Consider the following 24,184-nt stretch of genomic DNA (forward strand, 5'->3'; position numbering starts at 1 on the left):
GTCGGAGTTCATTAAGGACTCGGACAAATCGTTTGGGTCGATTGCGAAATACACATCGGTTATTAGATTGATATTGCGATTAAACGAGCGGCGCGTTAAGTCACTGCCTGTATTATATACATTAGCGAAATGCAATTACTTTTGTTTGTACAGCACGACATAATTAATAGCAATCGGTTCCTATCGAATTACTATACAAAAACCTATACACATAGAACTACTACTTACACCAGTGCGCCACCCATACGTAAACATTTAATAACGCCATGACACATAATATATCGTATTAAACCGTATACGATTGGACGCGAGTTATTATAACATTCGCCGATCTCGTTTATCGTATATATATAGGTATTGTAGTTATGTATCCGAACGACATACCACATTGGTCCCTACGACGAAACCACATAACACTGCAATTTATTTACCCATCACGTCGTAATTTATAAGGCGCGACAGCTGGACTATTTAACAAATTTCCATTTACGAACGTTGCCATATCTGCCAAATAGTCCCGTTACACACTATATGTTTTCGCAAACATTAAACGGTACGCGTTTCGTGTACCCGAGCGAAGAGAGAAAAACACGTATTTCTAACGTACCTGCACATAATATTATATTATGGGTAGGTCGAAGGCGGACATTAAATATTGACGAGGCTAACTTTTTAGTCTCGTCGAGTGGTGTGCAGTACACGGCGGCGGGCAAACAATAATTTGAAGAAAAAAAACCGTTTTACAACGTTTTGAAATAAAAACGGTATCTGTAAATCCAATCGCGATAGTGGAAAAATTCTTGTGCGCGGCAAACGCAACTGAAATATTAATAACGTCCGAACAGTGAGCAGAGACTACATTTTCATTCCAGAAACTAGGAATGAATTATTGCGTATTCGTATCTAATATGTTTGTTTCCGAAATAATGTATAGTCTTGAAAGAATAATAGTATATTATAATAACATTATATTGTGCGCACAATAGGACCGGAGAGAAAATAAACGACTCGGTCTTACCGTCGCGGCGGCGTATATATTATACTATTTTATTATATTATATCATTGTAGCTTCGCACAAATGTTACATTTTTTAACGCGACCGAACGTTTTGTTATCGCACACAAGACGTATATAATAGGTAAAATATGTAATATATTAACGCTATTTTTCTCGAATCGTATTCTCGAATGTTATTCTTATGGTACTATTGTAACAGTGCTGCAGCAGCAGTTACATTATAATGTTACGAGTGACGTGGAAGAACGGAGGAAAAAAAAAACAAAAATAATTCGAAACCCGTTTTTAATTTTTTTTTTTTTCTTATGTATATAATATATTCGCCTCAGATAATAAAAAAAATCAGAAAAAATAAAAAAATTCCCGTTTTCGAATCCCTTTCCCAGGGGCTTAAGCGCACAATGGAGTTATTCACGTATATCGCGTATACATATATATATTGTGTTTGTGTTTGTTTGTGTGTGTGTGTTTGTGTGCGTGCGTGTGTGTGTGTGTGTGTGTGTGTGTGTGTGTGTGTGTGTGTGTGCGTGTGCGTGTGTGTGAGTGTCGTCGTGTCGTAACTCATACGCGCGGTCGACATAATAATTTATATAAAATATATAATAGTATAATGCGCGGTCGAAAAAGAAAACCAGAAAGATTTTTTTTACTAGATCCCGAATCCGTGGTATATATAGGTATACGTGGTATGCACGCGTATTTTTGTGGGTGACGAGTGCGTCGATTATGCGCACAGTGTTAGAGAATAATAATATATTAATGTACAATATTATAATATAGCACAATATTATATACGTCATATTATAGACGACCACGGACCGCGTATGTGTGTTCAACTAAATCGCCAAACGTCTTGTCACGGAAAAAACAAAACAGTTGTTTGTACTATAAAAATAGTAGGATTGACTGTACACTATAACTGCTATAGGGATAGAGCTGTAAGATCAATCAGATTTACTAAAATATTATAGTCAAGTCATTATGGTTATTCGAACTGAAATATGCTATTTTAACTTTATTTTTTTAGTTAATTCAAACATTAAAAACTGCATTAACTATAAAATATAGTAAAGCTAACCATGACTAATAACTATATTTACTTAATATTAATAAGTAAATCATTTTAGTAATTTTTTTTCCGTATTTTTACGTATATATTGTCAGAACTCTGCTTCACTTCTCAGTGTTCGCTAAGTGGGTCGGTCGAATTGCACAACCAAACCTAAATTAATCAATAGTCGAACTGCACTCGGGTTCAACAAAAGTGTTCAAAAAGTAAAATTATTAAAACATTTTGAAAACACTAATGTTTCCCTTCCTGCATAAAATGTAAAAATTGGCATATTTTTTTTTATACTTTTTAGTTTTACATGTATATTATTATATTTTAAAGAAATAATTTTTTGGAAAAATTATAAGAAACGGAATTATGACATAGATAATATTCCATGTAAAACTGTAGACACGCAATCTAAAAATGCAGATCTCGCACTGTATAATAAGATCACTATAATTATTATACATCCGTTGTCCGTGGGGACACCTTAAACGTGTACAATACGCGACTTCCCGATATTCTTTGAACATACATTTTCAAGTGCAAAGGCTCGCGTCGTTCACTAGTCGAATTTCAAGTCGAAAAACATAGTAAGTTGTCCACCGGAATCGCGTAAGTACTGCGGCTCCGAAGTAAACCCGTTTCGCTCCGTACTGTCGCAAATTCGCATTTTTTTTTTCCATCATTCCTCTTTGACTGATAATACGCCTTTTGACACGCATAATAATATTATAATATTATATCGAAGTATCCAATCTAAAAATGCATATAATATATCTGTATAATATTCCAAGTAAAACTGTAGACACGTACAAAAACATGTTTAACAATTTGTGAAAAGTGCAATGAATAGATCGCAATCTAAAAATGCAGATCTCGCACTGTATAATAAGATCACTTTAATTATTATACATCCGTTGTCCGTGGGGACACCTTAAACGTGTACAATACGCGACTTCCCGATATTCTTTGAACATACATTTTCAAGTGCAAAGGCTCGTGTCGTTCACTAGTCGAGTTTCAAGTCGAAAAATATAGTAAGTTGTCCACCGGAATCGCGTAAGTACTGCGGCTCCGAAGTAAACCCGTTTCGCTCCGTACTCTCGCAAACTCCCTCTACGCACATTTTTTTTCCATCATTGGCTCTTTGACTGATAATACGCCTTTTTATACGCATAATATATCATGTTATATCGAAGTAAAATTGATTACCCGCGCATTACTTTTTTTCAAATAGACATCGCTTTGGCCTCTGCAGCCACTATAAATGTCTCTCCATCCCACAAAGTTTTATCAATCGCTGGACAGACCGCCGTTTTGCGTTATTGGAAAAAGCGATCATCGTTTTCTCGGTCGTCCCGTTCAATCAGAGTTTTCGTATTATAGGACTGCGATACACTGCACGCGCGGAACTGCAGTATACTCTTCCGGAAGACGTGATTATAGGAGGTATAAGGTACGTCTTTAAAAAACAAATTTTAAAAAAACCGCACACACAAATACACTCGTCATAAACGATTGGCTGTAATATTATTATTTCTATACAACATACAAACAGTACCTATGTATATAATAATATTATTATAATACCTATCGGTCGCAGTCAAACGTCTCATAAAAACAAGGTCACGGCGGCGGCCTCGTGACTCGGCAGTCGCGGCGCGCCGTGAACTATGACTTTGGGAACAAACTTTCACACACGAACATTATACCTACATATTATTATTACCGTTTTACCGGCCAGTGAGACTTTTACACGCGTATAGACGTATATAAATAAACAAGCGTTTTTATGATAATATTATAATATATTATTATTGTGCAGCGATCATCATTCGATCGCGGGGAAAATGAATAATAATAATAATCTAAAAAACAAACAACAATAAAATAAGAAAAAAAAACCGATACATCCGGACGAGCCCGCGAGTATTGTTTATGGCCGCGGTTGCTGCAAAAATATATACGAAACACGAATATAACCTGCAAACGCAGACCGCATCATCTGCCGATCGACATAGCTGCTGAAGAGGACCTGCAGACCGTCCCCACGAGTACGTTTTGGTGGTACATAGGTGTGGTGTTTTATTGTATATGTATAGTAGACATTTTATATTATATTTTCAGGTACGCACCACACCGGGCCGGTGCAGGTGATTCGATCGACATATAATGTATAGACGAGACTATATGTGTACGGCGTGCACGATCCGCCTCTTTCCGGTCCCGTTTTCCGAGTGTTTTATTTATATTTTTTTTCTCCGTTTAAAAAGCCATCTCGGGTTTCCGCACGCCCACGACATCCGCACACACGCAGCGGCGCCCCGATCGGCGGGGAGACGTCGTTTTCCGCACCCTTCTTGCCACCGCTGCTCCTGTTTTTGATTTGGGTACACCGAGGTACCCACGGTATGGTGTTTTTTTCAAAAGCCCCCGAGGTCGCGATTGTCTGCAGAGAACACGATATTATCAATTATTATCCGTATGGTTCGCAGCAATAGTGCACATGTGCAGGGTACAAAACCGATGTAAACAGAACGGTTGTAGGTATACGTATTCACTCCGTACAACAATAATTAGCGCACTTAATCGTGTTTATTTATTTATTGCACTGCACAGGAGGTACAAGGCCATCCGCAGGTACAATAATACATAATAATATATTGTATAATAAAATGTACGATTAATACTAATAGCTTCTCGTTAATGTTACCAATTACAAATCTCGTTAAAATGTATTTATATACATATAGCGTATCTCGTACTGTGACAGAATAAAAGTGGGTCAGTCGCATTCCTCGGGGACCCGACAAATAGGATTATATAATTATATCCGTCGGAAGTTGGGCGGATGTGTGCGTTATTGCCTAACGAAGCGGGAGAGTCTGCGAAGTACAAATTTTTACAAGGTTAAGGAGCGAGGATGACCTATGACTGCATATTGTGCTCGTCCGATGACAGCAAAGGAGCGTAGTTTGATTTGAGCAAACATACAGAGGGTGTGGATGATGCTCAATTTCTAATATACGTAGGAATTCCACTAATTGTCCATTGCAGTGTTAGAAGACAGAGGACGATCGAAGATAATATACGATAACGAGAGCTTGTCACTGGTAGATACAGTGGCGTACACAAGGGGAGGGGAGGAGTTTAGATGTCGATTTGTTTCTGTGTATAAACGGTTGCCATTGGTTGCAAATCATAATAGTAATAATAGAAATTAGTATTTATTTTTTTTTTGTATACCAATGGTTACCATTGGTTACTCGGATAGATCAAGTACAAGCATGCATCGAATCGTCGTGTTTACATGGCTTCGATTAAAAAAAATATACAAAATAAAACTGAATATAACTGTATATCTTAAATGTACGTTCGTAGCTTATTCAGGTACTCGCAAAAATGCCCGAACACCTGAACACCTCCAAAAAGCGGACGTTTTCTCGGGGACCAACTATACAGACTGCTCTCTACAATCAGAACCCCCTCTGAATAGCAATAGCAGACATTTCCGGGCTCCGAACGACCGACGAAATTTCAGCGACCGAGAGTGTCCGATATTCAGAGGTTTCACTCTACATAATATCATAATAATATGTACACAATATAATGGGCAGTCTGCAGTACGCGCACGACGTGAGCATACATAACATTACAGCTGAACTTATTATATTATACCTTGGTACGTATTCTGTTCAGGTGAACGTCTTAAGGTAACGGTCTAATATAATATTGTTGTATGGTACGATTCGTCGAGGATGCGTTCGGCGAACAATGGCGTGTGTGCCGGGGAAATCGTCGTCGGACAGCTTAATGACCGGCAATTTCGGTGGGCACTGGACGCGTCAAGAGTGGCGCGCGCACGAGATGTCGTGTTGAACCATGGTCCGGGGTACCACAGATACCATAATAGCCGTATGCCTATAGCTTCATAGCCAGCTATGTGTAGGCATAAAAGACGTGTGAGAGTATATTATAGTATCACGAAGTACCCCCATCGTGTCGTCGAGAAAAATGTATTTATTTTTTCTCATAATCCATCGCCCCCGTTTTTTTTTTTTTTAAATATATCGTTACCGCTGATTTATAATTATTTCAGTACGATCGATATTATATAATATGGACAGGGCGCGATCGACGAAGAACAATAATAATTACAATCACCAGCTATTAACATTATTATTATTAAAATAATAAACGACGTGCTGGCGGCTGGCCGTCGATGGGAGCTGCGGGGAGGAAGATAAATGTCGATCGATCGACCGTTTCCTCTGGCCGTCTGTCATGGGAACGAGAGCACGTTAAATGCCGGCGGCGGCGGCGGCCAAGACGGATAGAGAAGTCATAATCGACCGTGTTCAATGACGCGTGCTGGTGGCGGGGGTGTTTCTGGTATTATACATATATAATATTATTATTTTATTATTTAACGTCGACGCGAGTACACTCCTACGACTGCAGGTACCTATAATATACCTAGTCAAAATGTGCGACTTTCGAAAACGGTTCTGGAAATCGGAAAAAAAAAAAAAAAACAATTCAGTCACACGATTTGTCAGCACACGATTATTGTATTATTATATTGTGACTATACTTACGTCCGAGCGGGTGCGCGGGCTCCCGTAACGAATGGGTACAAATCGAATTTATACGCCCCCCCCCCCCCCCCAACCAAGAGCCCTTTCGGAAAACTCGTTTTCCTCCGCGTAAGTTATGCGTGTGGCGCGCGTGTCCGCGACGATCGATCACTATCGTTATCGGTACGTCGTTTTTCTCGTTTGTTTTTATCGTCGTCACTTCGCGGAGGATCCATCACCGAGACCGTCGCCGATCGCGTGCGTGTCAAAAACGAATGATTTCTCGTCGCATTGGACAGATTATGCTTTGGCGGGGAGGGGCGGGATCCTTCCTTGGTATGCCGATGTCGTGCAGGTGATGCCGACCGTTCAAACTTAGGCGGCGGACTTCATACAAGTTATATACGACTTGTGTATCCATCGCGTGATCTGTATTTCAGGATGTAGGAAGGCAAAGGCAATTTACCTATTGCGTACAGGTAATTAAAATGCTGAATAATATGTATTTTGTATATATTTTGAGCATTTTTAGAAAAATTGTACTATTTATCCGATTATATGTATAGTTGTAATGTATTCCATTGTGTAATTCCGTCTTAAGCTAGTCGACATTTTTTCGTTAATTTGTTTATCCCTTCGACTGTAGTGAAACCCCCAAGTCTTAAGACAATGTAAATAATAGTTATGCTAATTATAATTTAAAACGTAAAAATCATTCGTAGTTATACATCAAACCATATATCTTTACTTCGTTTTTTTTCGTTTGGACATATTATTATCTAAGTAGTACCATCATTTCCATCTGGTCGACTCAAAATAATCATCGTAATCATTCTATTACGTTTGGCGCCAAGCCCCGACTTTCGATAGTGCATCTAAGACTGCTTATCCCCCCCCCCCCGCCTATTTCCACCTATACGGCTGTAAAACAACGTTATACGACTGACGAAAGCTAAAAATACACAAGTGTAACCTAACCGAACCGAAATACACCTATAAGGCACGTGGTCATGTCGCGCGCTCAAGTCTTCCGCGACTACATACGAGACGACCTGTTGACGCACACACTGTAATATTATAAATCAGAAAACATCTGTGCTCGCATACCTACGAGTTTGGTGCTGCGGTGATAAGTCGACACGATTCGGTAGTAGTACCCTCGCACTCATCACTATATATATATATACAGTGAAATAATATATTACGACGAGTCGGTTGACAGGACTATACGGGTCGTCATTCGCCGGATATCTTAGACTCTCCGGTATTATACCGTGGTGAGTGTTATTCCGATATTATTATTGTATCACGTGCACATCGTAACGTGTGTGGAGACCTCGCGGCAGTGCGCATTCGTCTTCCGAAATTTGTTGCGCTGAGGTGCAGACGCACTAAACTGCGCTGTCGGAGCGATCGCGCGGACGAGACTGATCACCACGCATAGTATTTTAACGGATGACACGCGCGCCGCACAAACGCGTTATCGGACTCGTAGTTTTTCTGTGCGCATTTAAGTCCGACGGCAGGCAGTGAACGAAATATATGTTTCGAACGCACATCATACTATTACTGTACGAAACATCGACGCACACGAGTATTTCGGACGCGCGTGATATCCGAAAACGATTAATTATACGCGGAGTGTTAAGTCACGCCGCCGCGGACTTCTTCGTCCGGGTGTTCGTATATCATATTATAATACGTACTTAGTGTATACATACGGAACACGTATGCGAACCACCCATTTTGTATATGACAACTGCGTACAGGTACCTAAATACGCGTATTATTGTAATATTTATCACGTCCATCATGTCTGGCCGGCCGTCGATGATGATGATGATGAGAACATACGTGTAATTAATTATCTAAACGCTCGAACGATTTACACGGACGAATTGATTATGTTGTGCACACGCGCATGCGCGTGTTACCTCATATCACAGAATTACATAATGTTGTGATGCGTGTGAGTGCAGATCGACCGAGTGCATATAGTACTGCTGCAAGTCCAGAGGATGTCTCGCGAGACGCCGGCAAACGAAACTTCGGAAGACCTCTGTACATAGGTACATGACCTACGCCTAATATTATGCAGCACTGTGCACGGAAATGTCCGATGGGGGAGAGGTTATTAAAAAGATATGAAGGGTGTTTCACCTAGAGCTCTTACCAGCTTTTTTTTTATTCAATGCGGTTATTTAAATTCCGACCTTTTGAACTTTTAAATTTACCTATTTGACTTTGTGTACTTATACACAACAAGTCCATGACAGTGGGTTTGGAAGATATGGGGACTACGGTGATTTGAACGTTTTAGCTATTAATATTAATCCGCATCAACGTTTATATGGTAAAAGAATGCCTAATACATTCTTGATCCGATATCACATCTTTTTATATTTTTGTAAAACCACTTTTATGGAGTATTATACTTATAGTATAAACATTTCAATGACCGAAAATCTAATTATTTGAATTTTCAATTAGGCGGTTACTAATCTAGATACCTGCATAAACATTTTTAAAAAACGTATCCACTAAAACATTTAAAACTAAAAAGGCAGGTTATCATTTGAAAAACATTAGTTTGTATTGCCTCAAGACGCTTCTTACAAGTTGTACAAAATATATCTCAATAAATTGAAAATATTGAGTATATTAATTAAAAATTCTAAAGTTCAAAATTTGAATAAATTATTTATCAATAGAGGAAAATAGTAGTAGGTACGTATGTTTGTTTGTGGTTGATCACCCTGTATATTTTTTACGAAAAAATTATCACGTTTTCGAACAGTGAAATCAAATTCCAAGGGGAGGGGGAAGGTTTGAACACCCAAACCCCTCGCCGTTTGTGTACGCCACTTTATATAATATGTATATGTTTAAAATGCAGCTGTCTGATGGCAAACGTTCTTATGCACAAGCGTGACGATTGTTCTGATATCGTTATGACGACCTTATCGGACGACTGTGAAATTATTTGTACAAGTCTTTTGACTATATGACAGTATGACAAACGTCACCACAGCATGCAGGGTGATAAACACACTCGGCGAACACGTGTCAACCCAAAACCGAAATATTCTACTTGATGAGCCATCTTCTAAACATCCAACTCCAAAACATGGGTTATTTCAAGTTCTTCTTAAAATAACGGCTGAAATTTAAAACTAAATTTATATTATAATATTATGCCGACAAATTTTTCCACTCAATCATATATTATGATGTTCATAATTTGTTGTTGAAACACTCTGTATAATAATAACTGAATGCGAATAACGAATTGAATATTATTCGCACGTCGCGTTTTTTATTCACCGTTGCGATTTGTAAATAAACAGCGGAAATGGCTATAGGAGGGGTGGGGGTCCGTCTGTGTCTCGAAGTCACAATATCACCACTCTTCTCCACACCCGAGTGAAACAGAAATAACCGCCAAATGCAGTTATCGACTCACTATGAAATGACTCAACTTTTGTTATTATCAATATTCAATTTTTTTTTTAAATATATTTTTAAAATTGACAATAATCATATAGCGATTGAATTGAACTGTATAGTTTTGTATTTGAATAAAAGTTATTACATAGTTTTTTCACCTGCGTTTTACGTCTGTAAGTTCCTTCTGTTCGATCACATATTATAGGTATTCGAATTCGGGTTGTCGAATGTCGTCACGATGCATCGAAAAAGTTTAAAATCAAATACACTCTGTATGCGCAGTGACCCAGACACCCCTACACTTCAGGGGGCGGGGGTCGTCCCGCATTTGAGATCACCGTCCTCTTTTTTAAATAGTCCCGCATTCAGGAAAACGGAAAATATTAATAATTCGTTTCCATTTAAACTGTATGACTGTATTATAGAAAAAAAATCATTTATTTATCTGTGATCCGAACGGTTAGATTATATTATGATTATATCATAAATACGTACATGTATATTATGTACATTATATTATTTAAAATTTAAAACTCAAATGTTATTTTACTATTGAATATGAGTATGATGTGTTTTATATAATACAAATTGATAAAATTAATCAGCGCACAGTGGTAAGCGTTTTAAATTCGTATCCAATATAATCTAACCTAACCCGCAATAGGTCGGTAATTTAAAAATATGTATTAGAAAAATAGAAAGTGTTTGTTCGGCGGACAACAAAAATTATGGTCACGCCGCTATACTCGACAATGCCTGTTTACGACGTACAAGGGACTATAATAATAGGTATATAGGTATAATACACTATCGTAAAGTGTCTATTTCGGCGGTGTTCAGCTGCAGCGGTCTCATACGAGTTGAAATCGCACTGTTCGGACGACTATAATATACGTATGTAGAGGTACACAATCACATATTATAATACGTATTTTAATGTTATGTACAACGACGCAGGTAAAAACGCAGATTTCACGAAGATTATAAACCGATTGATACATCGTCGTGTGTGCACAATAATAATAATAATAATAACGTAAAACGCGTTTTACTCGTGTACATAATATCGTATTGTGTGTGTGTTATTATTATTATTATTATTAACGTCCGCAGAGGGGAAAATAAAATATAAACGTAGTCCGTCCCGCTGCAGTAACAGTCGTCGGCGAACATTCCGTTTATTATCATAATATTGTGTACCTATACACAGGCACACACGCCGCACCGTTGCAGCAGCGGTACGTTATACGACCGCAAAACACACAATATTATAATAATATATACGAAACGCAAACACGAACGTTCCGAGCATAAATCTCTGCGTATTATAGGCCTATACACAACGATAATAATATTATAAAAAATAAGCGCGTACACACGATGGCAGGACGTGGCTGGCGATAGCAAGAGGACGGCGGCGGAGACGTGCGCCGGGGTCGTAGCGGGACACGTCGTACAGTAAAGTCGTGGGGGGAACGGCCGTTCTCGACCGAAATCCCAACCTCCCCTTTTCGGCCGAACCCGGAGGTTGCAGATATTGTCTACTTTCTGCTGTAAATGTCGAAAACTATTGGAAAAAAAAATATATTATATAAGTCGTATAAAATGTATAATATGGATATGGGTGTATATTATTATAGTGCATTAATAATAAAAATATATATTTTTTGACAATATTGTTATTTCATCGATATGCAGTTATTAGAAGAGTGCTCGTGTTTTGTTCATAGTTAGAGGTGCCTACTTTATTTTACGCATTAAAAATATAAGTTGGGTACTATATAAATTTATTTATTTTTTTTTTTTTGAACATAAATACATCACAGCTACTAGGCCATTAGTTAATAGGTTTGTGTTTGTGCATCCAATTAATATTAATTAAATAATCAATGACAACGATTATATTGGCGATTGAAAGTGATAAGATGAAACGGGGACGCTGTGCATCATTTTTATGTTATTTTACTAGTTCGCCGTTACAGATCCACCCAGTGGCGGCGCGAAATTTTGTGGAGGCTTTTAAGCATATTATGTATTTTAAATATTTTTACCACAGTGCCCTTCATTGAACCAAAATTAGCAGCAGGGGCCATTAATAATTATAATATTTGCTATGATATTTGTGTATTGATGGTAGCAATTGCTTAAAATAATCCTATATCCCGCCGCCACTGGATCCACCCCCTACCGGTCTGATAATTGATAAGCTTTCAGTCGCCAATAGGTTTTAGTACATTTTTAAATATTGTATAAAATAAAGTAATTATCACATTTTTTGGTATACGAGGGCAGGACTGGCGTATGCTCTCCGCGTAATAAATGCGTATACGACATATGATTATGATAATATTGTCGGGGGACAAAACAATAAATTAAGTAAACCGAACGATCGACAACTTTTCGTTGATTTGCATTCAAATTGCAGTGTTACCGGAAAAAGAGGCTGAAAATTCTGACAATATTTTATAGGTACATATAGGGACGCGGTTATTGGACTATTGCGAGAACCGTAGTGGGTATAGTACCCATGTGTACCGAAACCGGAACCTAAACATCGCAGTTGTTCCCCTGAGAACCAAACTGAAACCGAACCCGGAAAAAAATCATAAAGAGTCCCTGGATTATTATATATTTTATCATAATAGTATATTATAATATAATAATCATATTATAATGACATAATATGATAATAACGGGTGTTCCGCCCGTTTTATTATTCGTCCCCGTCGCGAGTTTTTTTACGTCGTCGTCGAATACATACGATTAGACCGCGAGAAAAATATGAGTTTATATATATATATATATATATACTTTAACACGTACCTATGTATATAAGCACGCGAGTACGCGACGAGCACAAATGCATATATATATATATTATATATATGTGTGTGTGTGTGTGTGTGTAGATACGCGACGAGGGAGGCGGACAACTACTATAATATATACTTGCGCGACGATGGTGAAAAGAAAAAAGTAGAAAGAAAGAAAGAAGGAAAAACCGATTGTCAGCCCAAGTCTTCATTAGGTCGTTTGCGGAGAGAAATCCGATCCCCTAATGTATAAAACGTATATGCGATTTTAATTTCGAAAAAACCGACCGCCTGTTGCACCTGCTGGGTTATGTCAACTGCATAATACGCGCCGAGCAGGAGCAAAACGACTCTCTCGTAATCTCCGCACTCCGCCCCCGCAGACGACTTTTTGTACATTTTCTATATATATATATATATATATATATAAAATACATAAACGAGTATAAAATATATATATATATATCGTCCTCGCGCGATATGAGCATTGGACGGGAAAAATATCGTTTATGATTGTTTTTTTTTATCATTATTATTTATATACGTTTTTTTTTCCAGTTTTTTTCTCAGTCGACTTGGATGCATTATACTATTTCCCCTACCCCTCCACCAACCCTTCGAAGCTATCGGATTCCCACTGCTCTCGAGTTATGATTATATAAGAGGTGTACTGCACATCGTAGGTACTCCCCGGTCGCAGCATCGAGGAGCGTTATATGTATAGATAGGTAGGTCGTACGTAGGTAGGTACTTGTTGTATTGTTTTACTCAGCGGGTTATGGTGCAATATTATTATTGTATTAATTTCGGACATTATTATTATTACGATACGATTGTCTGTGCGGAATCCACTCGAAATCTTCTATAATATGCGTCTATACAATAGTATATAGCAGTCTTTCTCAAAATGGGCGATAGCGCCCCCTTGTGGCCGTTGGCAGCCTCTAGGGGGGGGGGGTGGTTTAAGACCAGATGCAAATTAAGGGGCGTCAAAGAGGACTAAATGGGCGATAGGAGATTAAAAAAATGAGAATAATTATGTTCTTCTTATAATTCAAATTAAAATGTACATATCTATTACATGTCCACATGATTCCCCTTACATCTGTTTTCAAGTAGATTCAAGCCTGACATTAACGAACTCGTTGAAGAGCATCAGGTCCATCCTTCCAATTATAGGTAGGTTTTAATTTAACTTTAATAAAAATACTTTTAAATATGATTCAGATCAGTGGTGAATGTATGAACTTGAGTAAATATAATTTTAAATATGGTCAAGTATGCGTTTTGATTATATTCGTATTGTTGTCATTCATATGAGTTTGATCTCGTATATAATAAGATGTGGCGTAGGTGTTTAAATATAATAATTACAATCACTAAGTAGGTACTGTTTTTAAAACGCACTGCAGACGGTAAGCCAAGACAAATTTGGGGGGCTTTAGACAATTATTGATTCCGAAAGTGGGCGGTGGATTAAAAAAAATTTGAGAACCTGTGATATATAATATAGGTATAGGTACCTAGTTCGTATACGGTTATAATAATAATATAATATATTACACAAACGATTTAAGCACGCCCCCAAACGCGAAACGGTCGGACGATATACGATTAACGCTGGATGATTATGAGTTTTCGTGGTTTTTTTTTATCATCCGGTAAATACCGGCATACCGACGTACTTGTGTACACACAACTCAGGTACTGGTATACACGAATATATACGCCGGGGACATGACAGTGCGGTATGGTAATGCAATTAAACACCGCGACTGCAATGTTACTGTAACAATAACGATGACCGGCCCCGGCGGTACCTATATATAGACAAAATGTATAACTCGCGCACGACCAATTATTAATAATATATACGGCGGGGAATTTATTAATGTTAATTTATAACATAAACGTTACACGCGCTGAACAGTAAATACACACGAGTATATATATATATATATATATGCATAATAACACGCAGGTTAGGTTATGATATATTGTATAATATTATGTAATACATCATACTATATATAAGCATACATCCGGTGCAGCCAGTGCAGCAGGCATGGCCGCGGTCTAGTCGACGGATTTTTAAAAAAAATTATACCTCCTCCCCTTCGTCGTAATTATGTAGGCATAATATGTACCAAAATACAGCCGCGGCGTATTCGGCGAATCCTAACACCCACCGACCGATCCGGTCAAAAAATTTTCTGCAGTATTTATTCACGAAAAAGTTCTGAAAAAAAATTATACATATTATATAGTGCGCCCACTGAAACGCTGTGTCTGTAGTCTAAACATTATATATTACGCGCAGGATATGTTCTGTCTCGACGAAAAATTGAAGTGATTTCACATGTATCTATATAGTATTATTTATACCTAAGTATGCATGCCCGCCGCCTGCGCATAGACGAGTTAAACAATTAGAGTATTGGGTTAATTTTAACTTTTTCAAATTTAACTATCATTAACTCTACTGATTCGTATTGATATAAGCTTAATGAGTCACTACGTCTTACTTGTATTCAAATCCAAGTTACGTTAATTTATAAATAATTAGGTAAATAATAAATAAAATAAAATAATTATTTATGATGCACAGACGTCTACTAAAATAGGAAATTAAAAATATAATTTAATTTGATTTGTGTTCCATTAACCTAAATTGTTCAATATAAATAAATTAACTTGAGTGAAAATAATATGTTAGTTATAAGTTTCCATTCAACTTTTAACTTAATTTAGTTAAAAAAAACTATATTAACGTTCTTTTTTAAATGCTTTCCATCAACTTGACTCGGCTCAATTAAAAATTATCATTAACTTGTCTAGGATTGCCTACTTATGTTAAAATATAAAATATAAAAATTAAATTAAAAAAAATACAGAAATTACTCTATAAAATATATTATTTTTAGTTTTCAGAACAATTAAATTCTTTCCAAGAGTGAACAATATTTTTATTCGATAAATAATATTAACCTAACGTAGTATCTTGTTAATTAATATTTTTGACTAAAGTTTTTTATTTTTTTTTCAAAGATTAGTTTCAAACTATTATAATATTAACCTATAGTATAGGTCCTATATAACCTAACCTACTAATAGACTCTTTATTAACGGTTATTAGTTTTAACGAAAAAACGAAGAAAGGGACTTATAAGAAAAAGGTTTCTTTTAAAAATGTTTATTTTTTTTTATATTGTGGAAATACATTTTAACGGTATTAAAAAACGACCGAACTAACCCTACCTAATTTAATCTAAGGTTTTGTTATTAAATATATATTAGACACCTGTTCCTCGATAATACATTCAAAGTTTAACGATTTTTACACACGGCTTGGTTAACCAATTATTATCATCCACTATTGTGAAAATTCACTTTTCTGTACCGAGATACGAGTCAGATTCTGCAAAATGAAGTACGATCGGCTAGACTGGACGTGGAAGACTATGAAGTCAGTTACAGCATGTGACATGTCTACTGACACGCAAGTTCGATGCTTATAGATACTGTATAGATACATCTTATAATATATTCATCGTGGACACAAATATCTCAGTGTAACATACAAAAAGTAGGAGTTCTATAGATCGTACACATGTAGTCGAAAACAATAACAAAACGATTATCTGCGTTCTGATCTGTTATAGTCTGACACTCTGACGACAAAATACCTACTTATAGTATATTATTTTTTTCGTTTAAATGAAACAGTTTTAATTTCGTATCAAACACCTGTTGAAATGCTAATTTCTTGATTATATTATATGCTACCAGTTTTTGTACATCGTGCACTCTACATTATGAATATTGTTTCCCGATACATTTTATATTTTATAGAATTTAAATATTATATTACGTCACATTATATATTGTTTTTTTTTTTGTGTTTTCGATAATAAATCTATGAGAAATTTATACTATTGGGCGTGCTTGCATAATTTATTTATATTCTCTACACAACGACTTGTTATAAAGGACATTATCTAAAAAAAATTTAAATATCGCATATGACAATAAAACATTATATTATTATATAGTTATATAATATTATATTATGCGTCAATTTGTCCATCCCTATAATCACCAAAATATAAATTCGTTGTTTCGTAAATTTTGTGCGTATTCCTACTAATGTTAATTTTATACAATATATCGATCTATCATATAGTAATATATTATTACTGTCTGCGATGTTTTTCGTGGTCTAAAGTAATTTTGGACCACATGCTCGTTTATCGTTTATCCACAGCACCGCAGTTTGTGCCATAGATAATATAAGAATGGATAGGACATAAGAACTTATCGCATGAAACTTTAGTGATACTATTTTTAAGGTTATATGGGGCAAATATTGATATGATAATTGATAAATAATAATTAATATTTATAATATTTTAAATATTTAACAAAGTTTAGAGTAATTTTCCAGGCACAAGTGGTACAACAATCAAAATACAAACTGACAAATATCTAAATATAACTGACTATCATGTTATTCATTATTATTTAATAAAATAGTTTTGCACATAATCTTAAAAAGCCCCATATCGTCTTTCTCTCTTTACGTTCTCTCTCCCCCAAAAAAGCACACGGCCCCATATGGAACTGGTATAGGCATGTCCTATACCATTCTTATATTATCTATGGTTTGTGCGCGCACAACCCGAAAGCAGTGTTGGGCTGCTGAAAATAAAAATAATAATATAATAATATAATATGTTATATTTTAATGAAGTTCACGGTCGGCTCGGCAACGAGCGCGCATGTGCATCAGTGCAGCGTACCCACATATATATTATATTATATACCTTCGCGTGTATATACGTACAAATAATTTATATATATACATAAAGTGTTATCATACATGCACGAGTGTGTATATACATAGTACATACATCAGTTTATATATATATTATATACGCTACCGGCCTGCAACAGACAGTCCGTCCGGGTTTTACGGTCCGCTGGCGTGCGCGTCCAACACCGGTCGTACGATATATTATATAGGTATATTATACCGAATACCCGGTCGCTTTTCGACCATATACCGGACTCGACGACACAGGTGCGTGAACACGGCGGCGTGCGTGCTGTATACAATATAATGTGTATGCGAAGGTCCGTCACGGGTGCGACAGAATAATGTGTAAAATATTATTATTTATTACATATTGTTTTCGTCGCCGTCGTCGCACGAGTTCGTATATTATTATCCTTCCATCGGTCGACTTCAGCCGGGATTTTACCGAAACTGTTAACGCATAGATATTAACGATCGGATACGCGTCTTATCGGCTATCGCGATTCCATACAATTTTTATAATTGATTTCCGTGCAGCATATCCGTCGTCAAGTTAAACAATAATATTATAGATGTGACTTTTTTCCAAAAATGCGGCAACCGTTCGTCGATTTTACGTTTTTCGGCTGTTGTAAAGGTATTTTACCGTCGTGAAGAAAATTATCATCAAATATAATGATAAAACGCAGCGTTAACCCCACGTCCGGTATATGGTCCCAACAACAGAATTGAGTTACCGGAAAACCGTATTGGTGATACTTGCCGATACATATAGTAATAATATTATATTATATATTACAGTTTATTACGAAGTATTTAATTTTAGGGGGGCCGTTTTATTTTTAAATTAAACACAGAGTGTGGGGCTTACACGCACTTTGCATCGTATAACCTCCAATCTTCGTATTAGCTGCAGGTAGTATAACATATTATCAAAATGAAACAGAACCATATTATGACAGCATATTATTATATTTCGTTGGAATCTGAATCGTTAACTACAATATTGTATTTAGTACATTTTTAATTTATAAATGCGGCCGATGGGGTGTTTTTCGACACCGATAACATCCCCCTGGCTATGCGCCACTCGAAGACGGACAGGCTCCTGCAGCAGAGGTCGCAGATTTTCAGAAAAAGGTTTATCTCGAGGCACGTGCGTGTCTTTTATCGCGTGCATTTAATACGCTGTGCATTGCATTACATTAAATTATGAGCACGAGATATATCGTTTTGACACCCCTCGGCGACTTTTGAGTGAAGCGAACGATCGACAGCCGAAGCCGACCATGACGAACCCTCCGGCGATAGATCTTCAGCGGTTTACCTGCGCGGGGCCGTAATGAAATACGAAATTGTGCTATTTGCATTAAAACGATAGTATACCTAGGTATAAGATAATAATAATAATAATAATAATAATAGTATATTAGGTGCCTATAATACGACACGAATCGTCGAAATCAGATTACGTCGCGACCACGCCCGACCTGTTGCGTGTCTTGTTATATTCACGAATAACTGCACCACGCGGCTATAATATAATATTATAATAGTTTATAACAATTTATTTCACATCGAGCTCTTCGGTTACATTGTTTAACACTTCAACGCAAATAATATGTGTACCTATCTATTCCACAAAAGTCGAATATTAAAAAAAATCGATTTTTTTCCACATCGAACGCCGAAAATATCGTAACTCTGTATACAGAGTAATTCACCAAGCATCATGCTCGACCCCATTGTTTCCTTTGATAACGAATTTATTAAAATTCTGATTGGAATTTTTAAATTTACTCAAAGCCAGATACCTAGTTCAAAGTTGAAATGAGTAGTTTCTTAGTTATTAAAATGTCTGTGTTAAGAATAATATAAATGGTTTTACAAAAGTATAAAATACTCTATATACATATATGTCCGCATTATTCACTGAATAATTTAAAGTTGAATAGAGGGGTTCTCATTTGAAAAATATAAAACTGTATCTCCACAGGACACTCCTTAAGAAGTATAAAAAATCTCGAAAATTTGAAAATATGGTCTTCAAGTATATTAAAAAATTTAAAAAATGAGATATTAAATAACTGCATTATTGGAGGAAAAGGGGGAGAAAACTGAACATACTTGGTGAACCACCCTATGTAATAAATACGTACTTGAAAAAAACAAAAAACGTTTCCAAGTACATTAAAAGATTCTTGTAGGGTACGACGTGCATTCTTCGTCAACCGCGCTGGTCGCAAAATAGATTCCCACCAAGTGCGTTTATACCAAGCTGATTACTCAATTTAACCGATCCTGATGGTGTGGCTTATTTTCTTTTAAACGTGTTGTAACACTTGTTGGCATTTAGGACCAAAAAAGGCGATTATACCGATTCGATGGTTTCACGAGAGAGATCTCGTATAACGTACTTATATAGCTCCGTTGTACTGCAATAGTATACAATACAATCGGTTTACTTACGCTGAAATTCACACCACTAAATTTGTATTGCAATATTGTTCGAAACGGGTACAATGTTAAGCACTTACGCCACCTTTGAGATAGATTTGAACGAACCAAATAGGATTTTTGTGCAGTCACCCGCAGCGGCGACGATACTGTTTCCAAAAAGACGAACTAAAAAAAAAATTAACATCATTTTTTTCTTTATAATTTCTAATACCTATACTAGTGATTAATTTTTGTATAGACTTATAAGATAATTTTAAAATATTTTCACATACGATAAGACTCGGCAGAAAGTAAGTCCGAAGTTCTCACGAGCTGAAGTTCTGTAGCAGTCTACAAATAAGCAAAATCTTTGGTTATAATTAAATTACTCAAAACAGTTTTGCTAAATGATAATCACATGATATTATTACAAGTATGATTTTAATGAAAAACTAATATTTTATAATTTTACTTACCAATAGAGTGTATAGTTCGACAACAGTCAATTTTTTACTTCTCCATTGTACCGCGTGGTCATCGTTAATAACATGAAAATAAACAATTTGTATTTTTTACCTGCAATGAAGTTCACAGGTACGTGCTAGTTATAAATGAATTAGGTATAATAGGTTAATGAATAACAAACCTCGGGCGTTGTGTAAACTGTATAAAATATAAACGTTTTGTTTTTTAAAACGAAGCTCAATATACGCGTAATGCGCACTTATGCAATTACATTTTATCGTTTTTAAATAAAACATAATAATATGTATATTGTTCCAACGATTTATAATCACGAAATCGTATTGATTATTTGTATACCTAGGTAGGTATAAATATCCATACCATATAGGTATAGAGTACAACAATGTCATGCTTGTTTAAAAAAGAAAAAAAAACTGTTATCTAATTACCTTCTTATATATTATATCGTATTCTTATTTTATTGCAGCCGTTTATTCATTTTTACAAAGAATGTTTGGCCGCACAATAATAATTGACAAGACACGTCGATCATATTCTTTTCTGTTCGGGTTGAAAGCTAGTTTGATTGAAAATAAAAAAAATACATATCATAACAACATTATTTTTCTCGCAGGCATTCCCATTTGAGTTTAAATGGTAAAGAAATATTTTATGACAAGCTGTCACGGAAAAAAACATTACTATGCGGGGCCCTTTCCTTCTTGATGTTTTTATTAGGCCATTTTCTACAGCGGATTTCAATGGGAATAGTCCCTCGCCCGCTTCCATATATAATAATATGTATATATACCTGCTGCAGCAGTTTTGTTTAATCGAGTACGCGCGGTGTATACAACACGTTCGCGTGGAACCCTTTCCAGGTATTTTTTTTTAATGCGAAGACTGAGAGGATTTCGATTATTATTTTTAAATTTAATTTAGAGCGAGCAAGAAAGGCGTCAAACCGCAGACGAGCCTTTTGTGTTGTCCCGTTCACCCATCGACCCACCGACCGAGGAACGTGCACGTCACAATATACGGAGCTTATTAAAATCCCACTATACTACATCACACACGTATTGTGTCTAAAGAGCGTTCGCCAATGGGTTATATGCATCACCTACATAATATCTCATGTGCGTATATCGTGTGTATGGGTAGGTACAGTGTACCCATACGATATGTAATTCATTCAGCACCGCCGTGCTTATATAGCAGATGCGAAGCGAACAGACGACCCAGGTCCACCCAGGTGTTTCGGAGATTTTAACGCCCCGCAGGTAAAGGATTATTGTTGCGCGTACATGCCTATACGACAGACAGACACTGCTGCAGCAATGCGCGGACGGATATAATATATTATGGAGACCCTCTGGAAAAGAAAAAAAAAACGGTTTCGGATTATATTATGAGATGTGTATAATATATATGTATATATTATATATATCCAGAGGTGTTCCCATAGGGTATACTACATATACGCCGTATACTCTCAAGATATTTTGTGAAAACTATGGGTATACTGCGTATACTCTCAAATTATATACAAAAGTAAAAAAAAAAACTGGTTTTGGTTACTCAGAAAATGCTAGACAACTGGATTGCTTTTGCCAGTGACGGAGCAAGTGTAATGACGGGTAAGAAAGCTGGAGTTGCTACTAAACTACGCGAAAAAATTCCGAATCTATTTACCTGGCATTGTTTATGTCATCGCCTCGAACTCTCAGTACATGACGTAATAAAAGATTGTACTGGAGTCTCTCGTTTCCAAAGTCTAATGGACAAACTCTACGCTTACTATCATCAAAGTCCTAAAAATTCAATGGGTTTAGATAAATCTTGTGTTGAAGTAGGCATTGAAATGAAAAAAATAGGTCGTGTTTTGAATGTACGCTGGTCTGCAAGCAGTTTTTGAACTATAAAAGCCATATGGAATAATTATCCGGGAATATATTTACATGTTAGTAAAACACATGATGCGACATCAAACGGCATAAAAAAAAAAATTAGAATCCTCTTCTTTTTTGGAGGAACTTGGACATTTTTACGATGTTCTTTCTGAGCTTGCAATGTTATCTTGTATATTACAGTCCAGAAAAACAACTCTAATGCGTGCCCAGTCGGAGATAAATAGAACGATTAGAATTTTAGAAAGTCTGAAAGCTGAACCTGGGGAAAAAGAAAAGGAAATTATAGAAGCTATTCAGAAAGGAATTAACAAAGGTGTCAATATTACAATGACAAAATCAGGAGGGATTAACAGGTTACAATTTTTGCAAAATTTAGTAGATAGAATGCGTCAACGCTTATTTGATGACTCAAAAAATAAAACAATGCTAGAAGACATTCAGGTAAAGAAAAAAACTATTATTTTGATAATTTATTTCAATATTTTGATTATTTAAACAGAATAAATGAATATTTTAATAAATCGTCTTTTATTTTATAGGTAATTGATGAAGTGTTCAAAGTAGCAACTAATGATGCAAAGGGAGAAGATGAAGTTAAAAGAGTATCACGGACATTAGGTTTTTCTGAATTTGAAAGTGTAGTTGACTTCCGTTCAAGAAATGTTTTTTCTAGTTTCATGAAAGCATTAAATATACTCCCAACTTCAACAGCTGATTGTGAACGAGGGTTTTCCGATATGAATTTGACAATAACTGATTTAAGGACTAGATTAAACATTGAAAATGTGTCAGATTTGATGTTCATCTCTATCAATGGCCCTTCAGTTGCAGATTTTAATCCTAGACCTTATATTAAAATTTGGTTAAGAGATCACCGTTCTGCCGTTTCCACTCCTAGAGGTAAAGAAAGAAAAGAAATAGACGACGAAAATAAGATGCAGAAATTATTTTTTAACAATTTATTTAATTAAATTTTTTAGTATTTGTATATTTTCATATTTTATTGACTTATAAAGGTAATTTCCAGCTTTTTTTAAAAGTTTGATTTTTTTTTCATATTTTTAACACATCCTTTATAATTATAGACCACAGTAAAAATATTTGTATATTATTAAATATTCATGTTTATTACTAAATCATGGATCTTCACCTCGACTAGTCTTAGTATACTCTCAAAAAAAATATTGGGAACACCTCTGTATATATCTCGCGAGCTGCGATTGTCGACAGAAATGATATGTCTATATCGCGTTATTTTTACATTATATGATTATTATTATATCCATCTCCTTTTAATAATATTATTATATTATATATATGTATATACACGGCAGACGGTTTTTTACGTTTTACTTTTTTGTTTAACTAAGCGCAAGAGTGCACAAAAATAATGCGCTCGAGTACTCCTCCTCTGCGGCTCGGTCGTACCTATATACATTGGACTACGTCGTGTGCTGCATTGTACGCGAGTGTAATATATTATTATTATATATGTGCATAATATAATGTACGTTCGGAGATTCACATTGTTGTGTGTTACGTACAATGATAATGCGGGTACCGTCCGTCGTGTAATAACAATATTATTATCTGTCGTCGTGCCCGTCTTAAGCGACATAAATAAATTACTATAACGCCTAAT

General features: G+C 36.0%; 1 protein-coding gene across 1 annotated transcript; it reads left to right on the forward strand.

Moving 5' to 3' along the window:
* Positions 1-22,093: 22,093 nt before the first annotated feature.
* On the forward strand, positions 22,094-23,539 carry LOC132952657 (E3 SUMO-protein ligase KIAA1586-like). Its single transcript, XM_061025011.1, has 2 exons — positions 22,094-22,983; positions 23,082-23,539. The coding sequence occupies exons 1-2, from the start codon at positions 22,702-22,704 to the stop codon at positions 23,511-23,513; spliced, it is 714 nt and encodes a 237-aa protein (XP_060880994.1). The 5' UTR covers positions 22,094-22,701; the 3' UTR covers positions 23,514-23,539.
* The last annotated feature ends 645 nt before the right edge of the window (positions 23,540-24,184 follow it).

This window comes from Metopolophium dirhodum, chromosome 9 (assembly GCF_019925205.1).
Source record: "Metopolophium dirhodum isolate CAU chromosome 9, ASM1992520v1, whole genome shotgun sequence".
Classification (NCBI taxonomy): domain Eukaryota; kingdom Metazoa; phylum Arthropoda; class Insecta; order Hemiptera; family Aphididae; genus Metopolophium; species Metopolophium dirhodum.